Source organism: Cydia amplana, chromosome 11, assembly GCF_948474715.1.
Source record: "Cydia amplana chromosome 11, ilCydAmpl1.1, whole genome shotgun sequence".
Taxonomy (NCBI): Eukaryota; Metazoa; Arthropoda; class Insecta; order Lepidoptera; family Tortricidae; genus Cydia; species Cydia amplana.
Window position 1 is genome coordinate 421,909 of NC_086079.1, and position 15,294 is coordinate 437,202.

General features: G+C 38.2%; 1 protein-coding gene across 2 annotated transcripts in view; it reads left to right on the plus strand.

The window, feature by feature from the left end:
- LOC134651948 (lysophosphatidylcholine acyltransferase) overlaps positions 1-15,059 on the plus strand; it is a 50,568-nt gene extending 35,509 nt beyond the window's left edge. For both annotated transcript variants that reach the window (XM_063507080.1, XM_063507081.1), the window contains exons 4-11: positions 8,392-8,504; positions 8,812-8,966; positions 9,287-9,424; positions 10,581-10,706; positions 11,014-11,155; positions 11,655-11,756; positions 14,009-14,150; positions 14,906-15,059. In XM_063507080.1, the coding sequence (XP_063363150.1) occupies positions 8,392-8,504; positions 8,812-8,966; positions 9,287-9,424; positions 10,581-10,706; positions 11,014-11,155; positions 11,655-11,756; positions 14,009-14,150; positions 14,906-14,991 (1,004 nt within the window). In that variant the 3' untranslated portion in view covers positions 14,992-15,059. The remainder of the gene's footprint in view (positions 1-8,391; positions 8,505-8,811; positions 8,967-9,286; positions 9,425-10,580; positions 10,707-11,013; positions 11,156-11,654; positions 11,757-14,008; positions 14,151-14,905) is intronic.
- The last annotated feature ends 235 nt before the right edge of the window (positions 15,060-15,294 follow it).

A 15,294-nucleotide genomic window follows, 5' to 3' on the forward strand; every position in this document is an offset into this window, starting at 1 on the left:
CAAAGAATAGTTACTGGAGATGAAACCTGGGTTCATCATTATGACCCAGAGAGTAAACAAGAGTCCATGCAGTGGCACATTAAGGGTTCAGCTCATCCCAAGAAGTTCAAGGTCATCCCTTCAGCTGGCAAGGTCATGGCCACGATATTTTGGGATTGTGAAGGAGTATTACTGATCGATTATAAAGAAAAAGGTGTAAATATCACAGGACAGTACTACGCTAACATTCTACGTCAATTAAAGGATGCAATCAAAGAAAAGAGGCGAGGAAAGTTAACCAAAGGTGTTATGCTTCTGCATGACAACGCCCCCGTCCATACTGCTCATATTGCCAAGGCAGCTATTGTTGAATGTGGGTTTGAAACTGTTACTCACCCACCGTATAGTCCGGACTTAGCCCCCAGCGACTTCTTTTTGTTCCCCAATCTTAAAAAGGATCTGCGTGGAAATAAATTTTCCGATGATGAAGCATTGAAGGCGGCAGTGGAGGAGCATTTTTACACCAAAGATAAAAAATGTTTTTATGCAGGATTAAAAAAAATAATTGATCGATCTTTTAAGTGTATGAACATAGGGGGGGAGTATATTGAAAAATAAAAATATCAAACTTTTCGTACTTGTTTGTTTTCATTCTCATACCGAGAATATTTTGAACACCCCTCGTAAGGTAAAGGGCCCCTGTTTCGGCAGGTTAAGGCTCTTGAGAGTTTGTATATTACTAAGCATTTTTTTTAAATATTACTAAGCATATCAATACCTTGAAAGCTTTTGAGTAAGTTATATTAGTTCTTTGTTAATAATTTAATGTATAAACTATAGGGTTTTAGTTGAAACTTTTTTTTATACGAATTTTTTCGTGAACCTCTTATTTGGCTCCCATTTCGTGATACAAATTTAGCTCAGCTCCTAAGTTCGTGAATTCGTGTCCCCTGTTTCGGAATAAAGTTTTCTTAGAGTAATTGGTGATAATTTGCTGATAATCATTTAAATTATTTAACGGTCTTACCTACTTACGAGTAATTCTAAGGTCAAATTAATAATAATATTTAAAAGAAATGTTAAATATTGAGAGCTAGCTTAAAATTTTTGTACTCGTCGTCTTTAATAGTTGAATTAAGACTTCGTAAACCATATAAAATAAAATAAAATAAAAAAAATAAATAAATATTAGAGGACATTTTACACAAATTGACTAAGCCCCACGGTAAGCTCTAGGCTTGTGTTGTGGGTACTTACATATGGGTACTTTATTACTTGATTAAAAGCCGAACTATATAAATAAAAAAAAATCAAAAAAATCAAAAATAATAAAAAAAAAAATAGAAAAAAATTAACTATCTTATACGTTAAATATACTTGGTCAACCAGATCTTGAGAGTAGAAAAAGGCGGCAAATTTGAAAAATGTAGGCGCGAAGGGATATCGTCCCATAGAAAATTTGAATTTCGCGCCTTTTTTTACTGACAAGATTTGGTTGACCAGCTATATAAACATACACAAAAATAAATCAAATAAATTTAATTATAAATAAAATTGTGCTAGTAGTTAATATGAGAATATACGTGGAATATACCTTAAAAATTTAAACTCGGGTCACATTCAAACTCGTTTTATGAGAATTCTAGTGAAAAAAACATATACCGAATTTCGCTCATACGAAACTTCATGAAATACTTTAATTGTTTTCTAATTTATTTTTTAAATTATTTTCGTTGTTCTATTTAACAACAAGCACTCAAAATGTATCTAGAAAAACCTTGATTCGTTAGTGGCACGAAATAGGAGACACACGAAAAATAAAATGACCGCTATTTCGTGAGTCGATTTATTGCAATTTTAAGGTATTTCTATGCATATATTCAATATTTTTTCTTATCAAATCAATTACTAAGGAACCCACAGAAACACTCCCAAAAACTTTTATTCGAATGGGTTTAGCTTTTCCTTCCTATAAGCTTAACAAGTGAGAGCGCGCACCTTACGCCTACAAAATGTGCACGCATACAACACAGCTGTTCGCGGCCGTCTGACAGTTTCGACCGTCGTATTACTCTCAGTTTAATCACTAAAATATTGGTTATTATTTTATTGAAGAGATTAAATAATACAGATTTTTTTCATATGTATAATTTAAATAAACAATACTTGAATTCCTTATTATTTGCGCCAGAAACAAAACTAACGAAATAACGTACTAACACGAACTTGGGGCCCTTTACCTTATTTATGTATTTGTATATTATATATATCGTTGGCTGAGTACCCACAACACAAGCCTTCTTGAGCTTACTGTGGGACTTAGTCAATCTGTGTAAGAAAGTCCTATAATATTTATTTATTTATTTATAAAGTAGGGATATGTGGCGTACTCGAAGAGAGGCCTATGCTCAGCAGTGGGCGATAAAAGGCTGATATGATGATGACACTACTATAACCCTATAATACGTCGAATCAGGGTGTAAATAAGGGTGTGTTGGTTAACAAGCTAAAGTGTGCAAGTATAGTCGAATAAGTTTTGTACCTTATTTGTATAAAAAATAGGAGAAGGGTATAGGTATATCTATGTAAAACTTCTTTGTATTACAATTTCTAGCAACAAAAACTACTAAAGTCACCTGCAATAATATGTTACTCTTCGAAGGCCGCAAATATATCTGACACGATCTTATTTGTATTTGTATGTTATTTAATGTCGTTTTAGAAATATACGTCGAAAGTATCAACATTTTAATAGTTTGACAAAAAAATATATGTTAAGTGTAGGTATTGCTGAAGCTTCGTTTATTTTGTTTTTTCATTTCTAATTATTATAAGAATTAAATGCTTTTTAAATTTTACATGGAACTCCTCTTACTCCTAACTCTTATTATAATAAAAAAATCGAAAAAATGAAACGAAGGGGTAAATCTGAGAGGAAAATGAGGACTATGCTTGTTTGAAGGAGAAGCGGTCGTCAACTGTCCTCTTAAATAAATACCTACTGACTGGATGGAAAATGGTTCACGTATATAAACTCGATTCTCACCGGCTTACCAATAAAGAAATTATTATGATTAATATTGTCTTCGGTTACCGCGATAGTTACTCATGAAATAAAACTTTTAAAACGGATTATATCGCGTTTATTGAATTTATACTACATCCCGACGTTTCGAACCCTTTACAGCGTTCGTGGTCAACGGGTCACTGAGGAAAAACTACGCGATATAATGACAGACGGCTAAATAAGTTCCGGCTTGCTCAACGTGTATGTTTGACCCACCGGCACTGCTGGCTATCACGCATCCTCAAAATAAAACACCGGCAAGTGCGAGTCGGACTCGCGTTCCAAGGGCTCCGTACAATAAGTCCAACTCACGCTTGACTACACATTTCTTATAGCTTTTCCTGTCATCTAGAGGTAAAGAACTATTTTGTGTATTTTTTCAAAATTTTAGACCCAATAGTTTCGGAGATAAAGAGGGCAGAATGGTCAGACAGACAGACAGACGCACGAGTGATCCTATAAGGGTTCCGTGTTTTCCTTTTGTGGTAACGGAACTCTAAAACACCGTGAGAAAATCTAAAGCACAGTTACTCAATTAAAAAGCAATTGAAACACAAAATTGACGGTAATATGTGTATTTCCTACACAAGTAATATTGGGCCCCGTAAAGATCGCGTTGCGTGTCCCGTTCAAACGTCAATTATGTATTTCGTGATGGGTGGCGTTAAAATTCTAAATTACGTATTGTTCCGTTTTAAGAGTGCGTTATGATTAGGTATACGTATCTCATCAAGACATATATTTAGACATATATAATTATATATAATGTCTGTTAGAGACTATTTCAAGCTTCTGTAAAAAAAAGGTAACTGTACCTACCTTCTTCACAAACATCTTTACAGGCCAATGTTCCAAAAATATATTAATACGCCTCAAAGATACTTACGGACGTGTAAATATATTATATACAAGCGAGCCGGGGCGGCTTCGTACGGGTTAACAAATTATACATAAACCTTCCTCTTGAATCACTCTATCTATATGAAAAAAACCGCATCAAAATCCGTTGCGCAGTTTTAAAGATCTAAGCATACATAGGGGGGTCGTTCTCGCATTTCGTGCAAATCGGTGTTTTCGGAAATTTACCAAAAATGTGGTGGCGTTTTCGAATATCTGTTAATGCAAGGTTGTAACATAGGGCCTAAAGTATATGTATCTCCAATGAACAATTCTAAAAAAGTTAGTATTTTCTTTATATGTACAATTAACACCTAATTTTTTCATTCATCTCTATATGTAACGCGTGAAGATATAACTTTGACCTACATTTTAACCTTAAGATACTACAAATAGAAAATTCGTTGTTTGTGCAATAAATGACTTATTTAGTTATGTTTTAAATCGTATAATATTAGAAGCTAGAAATAAATAATAAAAACTATACAGCCTTATAAGTGTATGGTTCAAGTAATTTCTTCATTACCGACGCGAGAAATAGATTAGCTATATTTTGCTACATAGCGAGGGTATATAGCGCCTACCGCCGATGCAACACATTGTTCGTCAGTCAGTTGGCCGCGTGATCTCGTAGCGGATGCCCGTGTGCCACTGTTAGCGAAAATATATACGATCTCTCGGGTCGGGAAGGAGTGTGGTTCTCGATAGTCTTCATCGCCATCGCGTGATTTATACAGTAAGTAGCAAGTGTACATTATTATAATTATACGTAATGAAGTGTTTTAGTGTCGCCTTTCAGATGGTTTATTCTGCAAAATTAAGGTCTGATGCCAACTGATGTAGGCGACAAAAACTTCCAAAACTTCATTCATATCGGTTTCATTCACTTCTTTTCCTTCCAATTTTACTGGGGAAGGTAATGAATGACTTAAGAAGGTAATGATAATATATTCGAGGCAGTGCATTTAATGAAAAGAGGCTTAGTAATTATAAATACTACGCTGTTATAAACATTTAAAACTGTATATGATAATAGGGGAGCCTTTGTAGTCTAAGATGGTCGACCTTCACCGATATGTCTGACGGATGAAACTTACATATTATGAAAGAAAATATGTTCCTGAACATAAATAAATAGGGGTGCTTAAAGAAATATGGTCAAAACTATTTTTAATTATTTTTTGAAAAAAAATTTTTTTTTTTCAAATTTCACCGATCTGTCTGACAAACAAAATAAGTTCCAATGGAAAGTATACAACTTGTACAATATAAATCAACTAGGTTGCCTATCTTTTCCCGGTCACTATTATGTGGTTATAGGGTTGCTTGCGAAAATCCGATCACAAATAAGGGTTGCCAGGCTTTTAAATAAAATAAGAAGGGAAGACTTTTAGCGATAACTCATAAACGGCTTAACTTATCAAGTTTGCTTTAATTTTGTTTGAATGAGTTTATTAAGCACTATTTTTATGATTTTTTTTTTCATATTTTTGGATCGATTTTTCAAAAGTTAGAAGGAATAACCGTTTTTTGTTCTTTCTAAATTATTATTTCCGAAATGATTCACTTTATCAAAAAACGTTGTTTGCAAACTCCTATTTATTTTTAAAGACCTATCCAACGACACCCCACACTATAGGGTTAAAACGATAAAAATAAATTACATAGGTACAAAACGCGAATGATTTAAATATATTTTGTCTATGCTAATTTTTGAAAATTTGAAAACTACGTTTTATGTGATATGGTGCGCAGATGTTCAAACCGACTTAACAAACACTTGGGGTTGACAATCTCGACTTATAATGATGATAAGTAAATGGTAAATGTACCATCTAGCTTGAACATTATAAGTTGAGATTGTCAACCCCAAGTGTATGTTAAGTCGGTTTGATCATCTCCACAGTGCTTAAGACACATGTTTTTAATATTGTCGATTTTAATTGGTGTTAATTTTCTTGAAATACAGTTTTTTTATGTTCGATTTCATAAGTTTGTTTCATTACCGTCCACAGATAAAATTACCATCTCGGCCGATTTCATTACCAGCGCGTAGTTCATTACCAGTAGCCTTATTAAATGAAAAGTAATAAGGTTACAAAGGTGCCTTTAGCAGAAAAATGTTAATAAATGAATCCACAAATTGACGAAACCCAAAAGTTTACCATTTAAAAGAAAAATTACAAATCGAGAGAATCTCACCGATTTGCACGAAATGAGAGAATGACCCAGCTGGACAGAAAGACAGCGGGAAGCTACTTTGTTTTATACTATGTAGTGATGTGAAACGTTGGCTTGTAGAGAATTTTGTGAATTCGATCGTACTGCAGATCCGTCTTTCTAAATACATATCATAATTTTGCATAAAACCTTTACCTCTGTGTTAATCGTGTATATTTTTTTTAACTATGGGTTATCTATATTTAATTTCACAAACGGGTCTACCGCGATATAATTTCATTGTGTTTATCTTAAATTCCGACGTTTCAGCTGAGTTTCACTAGCTGAAACGTCGGAATTTAAGGTAAAAACAATGAAATTATATCGCGGTAGACCCGTTTTGTTTCGTTATGAATTAATGAAATGAAAGACTGAAATCTTTTATTTCAGGCAACTAGTGGCCCATAAATAAATACCTTAAAACTAGCATACATATTAAAAATATATAACTAAACACTAAAAAACACATTATGATTGCGATGCATTACGCAACCCCGCAGTGTCAGGGAACCGGCCGCGGAACCGCCGAAACTTGACACCCTTCGGCCAAATCTCCTCCTTGGTGAAGGTCGCTAGATGTTCAGTCGGAACGGTCACCACAAACGGTTATGTGTACAAAACGCGAAAGTTTAAAGGGTTATCTCTTTTTGCTCTATCATATCTACATATACCATTAATTATATCAACAAACGACATGTAACGATCGACTACGGTAATAAATATCGACCATAATTAAAATAGAACCGTATAATTCAGCAAAGTCTATGAGTACATGCACTAAGAACGCGGTCGCTGCGGTAAAACTGACCTGAGTGAACCTCACGCGACATTCAGGAATTTTATATTAGGTTACCTAACACCTAAGTAGGACCTAAGTCATACTAAGAAAGAACTCGGACTAGCCTTTCGGATGCCCTCCGACGGGCTCCTAGTCACTTCTGTAGACAATTCAATGAAAGTTAACGACTCACGTTTTCATTACCTATTTGAATCTCAAATAGGATCAACCGATTTTAGGCTCCCCGCCAGCATGAATCGCTTCGCATGAATCGCATGTGTTTTATCTTAGTAGACGTAAATATACGCTCAGTTCTATTGCTTAGCCTGCTTTTAAAGGAATATAAAGTTTAGTACAGCGTACAGCTATTGTACATTCAAGATTGTACTGCAATTAGCCGGCAAGTCTCAAAATTTACTACTTAGCGCCGGGAAATGCAATGGAGTACAGCCAGCAGCAGGAGTTGCTAAGCGGGCGAGGTGTTCAAAATGACCTTGACACGCTCTTATTCTCTTAACAAAAAAGTCGCGTCAAGATCACTTTGAACACCTGGCCTGCTTAGCAACTTCTGCTGCTGACTGTACCTATTTGTAAACCTCATTCTTGTTGCTGCGGCTGTTTACCGTCACGGCGGCTAGCTGACCTTCCTAGTTTTTTGTCAATATTGACCAGATGCTTCCGTAAATATGCCAGAAATATGCGCTTGTTTACTAGTTCTTGAAATATAGAAAGTAGTGGAAATGACTACCTACTTTTTAGAACTTTGGTAAATACACTGGTGTTAATGGTCGTAGATACTTATATGTGTGAAAGTTCAAGTAAATACAAGTACCCATTTCGAAGATACGGTGCCCAAGCGAGGGCGGCCAAGGGGTTCAAGGCGTTAGCCCGGATTGCTAAAAACGCCAGATCGAATCCGGCCTTCACCACTGGAGGGCTTCGTCACTTTTTCTTTAATATATGACATCTAAGTATTTCAGTTTATAATTTTGAAATTAAGTCAAATAGGTACCCATTTTACCCAAGCATTTAAATTTTCAGTGATAAGAAACAATAGTTCATCGTCATAATATATATGTATGTCTTTGTGTTATGGTCATAGTCGTATCTTTGAAATGGGTACTTGTATTTACTTGAACTTTCACACAATAAGTATCTACCTTTCACACAATAAGTATCTACGGCCATTAACACCAGTGCGTGTATTTACCAAAGTTCTAAAAAGTAGGTGGTAATTTCCACTACTTTCTATATTTCAAGAACTAGTAAACAAGCGCATATTTCTGGCATAAGTAGTAATGTGACTACTTAAAAAACACAAATCAAAATATTTAATAAAATAATTTGATTTGTTCCTAAAGTTGTGTTAATTTCAAAACTTATTATTATTAAAAGTACCATCTATCATACTGTTATAAACAACCTCTCACCCAATTTTCCCCGTTTCCAGAATTGATAAACTACACCCAACCTGTGTACGTCTGGCGAGATGACCCCAACTCCAGGGCCAACACCATCAAAGAGATTATCCAGCGGGCGACCTCTAAGGAAGATTGGCCTCAGGTATGATATCTGACATTTGACATTGGTGCCGATGCCGGTGCTTTGATTGCTTGGAACTCAAAATGAGCAATATTAGGTTTGTTCCCTTGTTGAGTTGTTGCACAACTATAGTTCGAAATCATAGACTATCATAGTCATATTATCATCCTAAGATTTGCAGACGATTTATGCATGGCTGTTTAGACAACGGGTTGGTATTTCAAATTAACAGTATTGATACTCGTTACTTAGTATTCACGCTCAGCACTCGTAACATCTCGTATTAAAATACTGATAAATGACGTTCCATGTCCTCGTCTATTCCCAGATCCTGATCTTCCCAGAAGGAACCTGCACGAACCGCTCCTGCCTCATCACCTTCAAGTCCGGCGGCTTCTACCCAGGTGTACCAGTCCAGCCGGTCACCATCCGCTACCCCAACGCTAGGGATACCGTCACCTGGACCTGGGAAGGACCTGGAGCGTAAGTAGCCGATGTGTTTCAAGTTCGGAGGCTTCCACCCAGGTCATCAGGTGTACCAGTACAGCCAGTCACCATCCGCTCAACGCGAAGGACACTATCACCTGGGAGGAACCTGGATCGTGAGTAGCTTCTATATTCGTAAAACTAGGTCTGAAATTCTGGGAAGGAATAAATAAGAATTTAAAATCTAGTACGAAAAACGGGGTCCAGTCCAAACATGGTCAAGTAAGGGTGTTGCTATTTACATAAGTCGTCTCTGAGCAGTTATATTTGTTGATGAAAGCTTTTACTATTCTAATGAACTGATCTTGCATTTCCAGATTGAAGCTGCTCTGGCTAACACTGACACAAGTCCACAGCTCTTGTGAGATCGAGTTCCTACCCGTGTACTACCCGAGCGAGGAGGAGCGACGGGATCCCAAGCTGTACGCCAGGAATGTACGCGATGTTATGGCTAAGTGAGTACCTAGCTTATTTTAGTCATGGCATTGAATATCGACCCGGACTAATTTCCAAAAATATGTATACACGACCTTAAGTATGGGCAACACTAAGGCCTAATACACTTCCCTGTGGTACTCCATATATTTATTAGCCCTTGTATTTATGACTTGATATTTGAGACGATTCTGTGCTCTCTGCAAATCTTATATGAGATTAAATTCGGTACATCTCGCATTGGCACGAATGCCATAGACACTTCGATCGCCATGGACGATTCATGTAAGTTGGTACTTAGTCAAACGCCTTTATTATAATTATTATATCCATCAATACGGTGCATTTTATTGCTGGTTTTTGCTAGCGATAGTCTTTTTGCTAGTTTGTTTAAAAAGACGACGAATTTTCCACCTAAGTATTTCTAGCAATTTTTAATCGAGGTTACAGTCTAACAGCGGCATATTAGCCACAGCTGGTAATTACATATATAAAAAAGCTGTCTAAACAATGTCTGTTACGGTCATTGCAGTTTCGTCGCGGCCCTGACACGAGGTCGCAAATATTACTTAACTTTACTGTAACAATAGATTTAAATATCTATTGTCTGTTGACCTTGTGATGTCTTTTGATGTATGTACCTCAAGGCCAATGAAATTCGTGACCCGTATTCATTTCCCTTGAGTGTACTTCATTAGAAATATTGACAGGTAGAACAGGTATAATTGAGACCGAAACTAATTTGGAACAAACTTTCAAAGCGCTTTCAAAATCATAAAATTAATAAAATAACCATCCGTACTTAAATTAATTAACTGATCATCAATCATCCTTGCTGTTTTCATGTCACTATTGATCATTATTGACTCTAGTGAAATAAAAAAAGTCTTGTCACTGTTTGGGCTATAGTTACCACGCCAGATGCGGATTACAGACCTCATACACTTCTTTGGAACTCTTTGCAGAAATACAGATTTCCTCTTCGTGTTTTCCTTTATCGAAGAGAAACTGATAGCAATCTTCAAATTATATTGACTACATTACGTGAAGCTTAGGTTGAAGCCGGGTTTCGAATATATTTAGTTTGGAAGTTGCTACTTTCATGCGGCTCCCAGTGTTTTTTTACCAGCACCATTTTAAGGCAGTCATTTTAAAATTGTTCCATTTGTTTTTCAGAGCTCTCGGGGTTCCAGTGCTGGACTACACATACGACGACTGCCGCCTCATCGCCAAAGCCAAGCAGCTAGGGATCCCAAGCGCCCCCTCTGTGCGGGAAGTGGCTGAGTTGAGGGCACAACTCGGGTATGCATATCTTGATTATCTTGGCACTTTTAACATTTTCGACATTGTGTTTGCGAGATTCTTGAGCCACGCGGTGAGGTAATTTTACGCGGGACGGGGTGGTGCTCATAATTCCATGCTCCGTGTGGACATGCTCGTTACTATGACAGCGACTGTTATTCGTGCTCTCCCAATGGTTTTTATAGCATTTTTTTCTAAATTTTGGTATTATTCTTAAGTCTAAGTCATGCAGTATGACCTGTACATTTTAGTCGCTCACCTCGCCTTCATAAAACGCAATGCATCCCAAGTTATCCTCATACTCCAGGTTGGAGCGGTCCCAGATCGAGCTGCACCTGATCTCGCAGGGCGCCGCGCGGCGCGCGCGCTGGCTCGGCGCGGAGGAGTTCGCGCGCCGCCTCGGCCTGCAGCCCGGCGACGCACAGCGGCTCGCACAGCTGTTCATACAGGTCAGATTTTTATTACCAACACGAATATTAAACTATGTAGGAATCGTACGCACCACACTAATATATGTCTACCCCAAATATTCTCTTCTAATTTACAATATTTAATATCTCAGGAAGAGACTAACGTAGGTCTTTTGCCGTCGGTATAACGCGTCTACATTCAGAAGCACTAGCATTATCCTCACACAGTACAGAATCAACAGTACTGGCTGAAACTATTTTTCACATAGGGGACATAACATTACGTAACGTACAGTCAGCTGCAGAGAGAGTTGACCCTCCCCCCCCTCCTCCCTGGATAGAAATTTGTTTGATCCAAAAGAAGAGCACGCCGTCGCCACGTTTTCCGATCATGGCCGTTTCCTGCCAATTACCCGCTTGAAGCTGCCACAGATCCGCTTCCACTGTCTCCCCGGCGGTATCTGGGCCTCCAGTAGGTCTTCCCAAGTAACCTGACTGACCTGATCATTAACCTTTAAATTCATATGTATGTTTCCAGCCTTCGAGCGGTCTGATCTACTTCCCCGACTACCTGCTGTGCGCAGCGTTCCTGATGACGCAGCACGCGCCACTCACACAACTCCTGTCTTACGCTTTCAAGGTATGCTTTTATTTTTACAAGCTTTTATTTAACTTGCCTGAAAAAGCGGTGGTGGCCGAGTGGATATGACGCCCGACTTTCAATCCGGAGGTCGCGGGTTCAAATCCTGGCTCGTACCAATGAGTTTTTCGGAACTTATGTACGAAATATCATTTGATATTTACCACTAGCTTTTCGGTGAAGGAAAACATCGTGAGGAAACCTGCATACATCTGCGAAGAAATTCAAAGGTGTATGTGAAGTCCCCAATCCGCATTGGGCTAGCGTGGGGACTATAGCCCGAGCCCTCTCGCGCATGAGAGGAGGCCTGTGCCCAGCAGTGGGACGTATATAGGCTGAATTATTATTATATTATTTAACTTGCAATGTTTGTATGTATGTTCGGTTCGGGTCAAGTCTTTTTGTACAAAATTGGCCCAAAAGCCAAAAGGATTATTGAGTAGGAAATTTGCCAGCCAAACTGTCATTAATGGGATATACATTTTACAATTTAGTCGACTGTTTTTACAACTTGAGAAGAAATGTTGACATATGAAATATGAGAGCTCTGCTAGGGTTTTGCAGCTTTTGCTGCGTATGTCTATTTTTAGTCCAAAGCAAGCAACGAATCCGATGATCATTATTGAAAACTAGTTTAAGACATTACGATACTAAGGGGCACTTGCACCATTCCACTATCCCGGGGTTAAGCGGTTAACCCAGTGTCAAATTGTACGGGTAACTCCAGGTTTAACCGGTTAACCCGGGCTAGTGGGATGGTGCAAGTGGCGCTTAGACAGACGAAGAAGACTCCTTATTAAATTGTACAACGGGACTTAATCGCGTATCTAAGTTTTAAGATTTACCTCCGACGTTTCGAGGACGGCGTTGTCCCCGTGGCATTGGAGAAGACTCAATAATGTGTAAAGACTCCGATTATAACGACATGATATTTCCAGCAGAGATGTACAAAATGGTTTTAAAAAAGCATTTAAATACAAAATGCAAAATACTTTTCAGATTTACTATTTCAAATGCAAAATACCAAATAGTTTTGCGTTTTGTATTTCAAATGCTAAATGCAAAATAGGTATTTTCAAAATACTTTTTCAAAATAAAATACCTTTTGACCAAATCTCAGATATTTTTATTTATTTTAGGTATTTATCATGAGAAATAGAGACACAATGCCGAGTCGAACAAAAACGTCTTATAACATGGCACCTTATGCATGACATTTTGGTCATATTTATCAGTACGCGTATCAATGGGCTCGCGGCTCGTCTCGTGGCTCGCAAGCTCGTCGAGCTAATATAATTTAAACACTAACGGCACGGCATAAGGTTTATAACCGAATGATAAGCCGAACGCGAGTGTGTCGAGGCGAGCCACGAGACGCGCCGCGAGCCGAGCCGCGAGCCGCGAGTCTAAACCGGCTATAAGGCGCGCACTCTGACCAAAGAAGAAATAAGTTTTTGGCAAAAATTTAATTTTTGGTACAAGCTTTTATCGCAGACTGTACTTTTCTTACGACAGACAACTAATACTCATAGAGACAATTCTAAAAACCCCTAACACAATTAGGTTGCGTTATTTCATCACAGAGTTCCTATGGCCACCTCCTGTCTCCATCATCAGATCAGTTCGACAGTCAGTACCATATTATTGTATTGTCATCAGAAGTATCAGAACTACATACAGCTGCCAATTTTCATGACGCTACGATCCTTGGAAGATGGTTAAATTAGTTACCTTAGATTCCATTACATGTTAGTTACATACAGGTCGAGAGTTCCTATGGCCACCTCCTGTCTCCATCATCAGATCAGTTCGATAGTCCCATATTATGTATTGTCATCAGAACTACATACAGCTGCCAATTTTCATGACGCTACGATCCTTGGAAGATGGTTGAATTAGTTACCTTAGATTCCATTACATAGTTACATACAGGTCGACCTAATAAAAGCTTGTTAAAAAAGGGCGCGCATGGCTAGCAGGCCCCTCTATCGGTCAAATTCGGCAATACGAGCGCCATTCGTTCATTTCATTTTGTTTGACTGGTAATGTTGACTAAACTTAATCACTAAGTATTTTGCATTTTGAAATTAATATTAAAAATGCAAAATACATCTCTAAAAGTATTTCAAATAAAATACAAAATGTTTTTTACTAAAAGGCATTTAAATGCAAAATACAAAATAGGTATTTTGCATTTTGTATTTGCATTTTAAATAGAAGTATTTCAAATAAATCGCATCTCTGATTTCCAGCTATACGACAGCACCGGCACGGGTCGCGTGAACGCAGCAACATTCGAAGAGATCGCGGGCCGCTGCCTCGGGCTGTGCCAGGAGGACGCACACAACACCTTCGGCCAGGCCGACCTGGACGAGAAGGGCTGGCTCACTTACGGTAACAATGGCATTCAATACATCAGCCGTTAGTGCTTCAACAAGCAGAGGACAATAGTACAGTCAGGAGCAGAAGTTGCTAAGCGGGCGAGATGTTAACTTACTGAGACCTTTTTAGCACTTTAGTTAGGATAAATACAAATTTCTTATTTACCTAAAATGTAATTGCTTTGATATTTATAGCGGCAACATCATTATTCGATATTTCTCTATGATTCCCACGATACAGGATGTGCCTAGTGTGGTACAGCTTTTATTGAAACTTTTGTATTCTTGAAATAAATATATTTGGAATTTATTTTTTAATTTTGTCTTAAATTACCTTGACACGCTCTTACGAGTATTCTCTTAACAATAAAGTCGCGTCAAGATCTGTTTGAACACCTCGCCCGCTTAGCAACTTCTGCTGCTGACTGTACAGTCACCATCAGATAATTATATCGAAGCGGCCAAGGTGCTCACAAATATATGAACACGCCTCTAATATCAAGGCGTTAGAGTGCGTGTTCAGATTTTGTGAACACCTTGGCCGCTCCAATATATCTCATGACCATATACCTATATTAATAGTTCCAAATACAGGTACAGGTCAGGTACTACTCCAGTAGGACCCGGCATCATGCTGAGTGTTCACCTTTTTCAGTGTACAAGTTAGTTATAACTCTTTTCTTTCTTCCTGTGTATGTATTGTATAACTGTGTACTTATACTGAAATAAATGATATTCTGTTCTATTCTATTCAAATTGTCTTTCCAGATGAGTTCATCGCTTTCGCCCAAAAGAAGTCTTTCTTCTCGTTCCTATTTACCTGCGAGTCCGCACCGAAGCCGAAATCCCAGTGATCCGAACTGACCACCGTCACCGTCGCCACCGTCTCCGGGCAGGTCGACAGCATGGCGTGATCTGACTAAACCAGCGGTCGGCAACCTTTTAGCAGCCAAGGGCTAATAGTAGTTAACAAAGTAGACGCGGGCCGCACTTTTGTTAATATTTATGATTTTATCAGACATTGTCGTTTGTCAATATTACATACAAAATAGCCAGGGAGGCTCGCGGGCCGCAAGTGACAGGTTCACGGGCCGCATGCGGCCCGCGGGATGCGGGTTGCCGACCGCTGGACTAAACGATACAGATACGATAAAAAT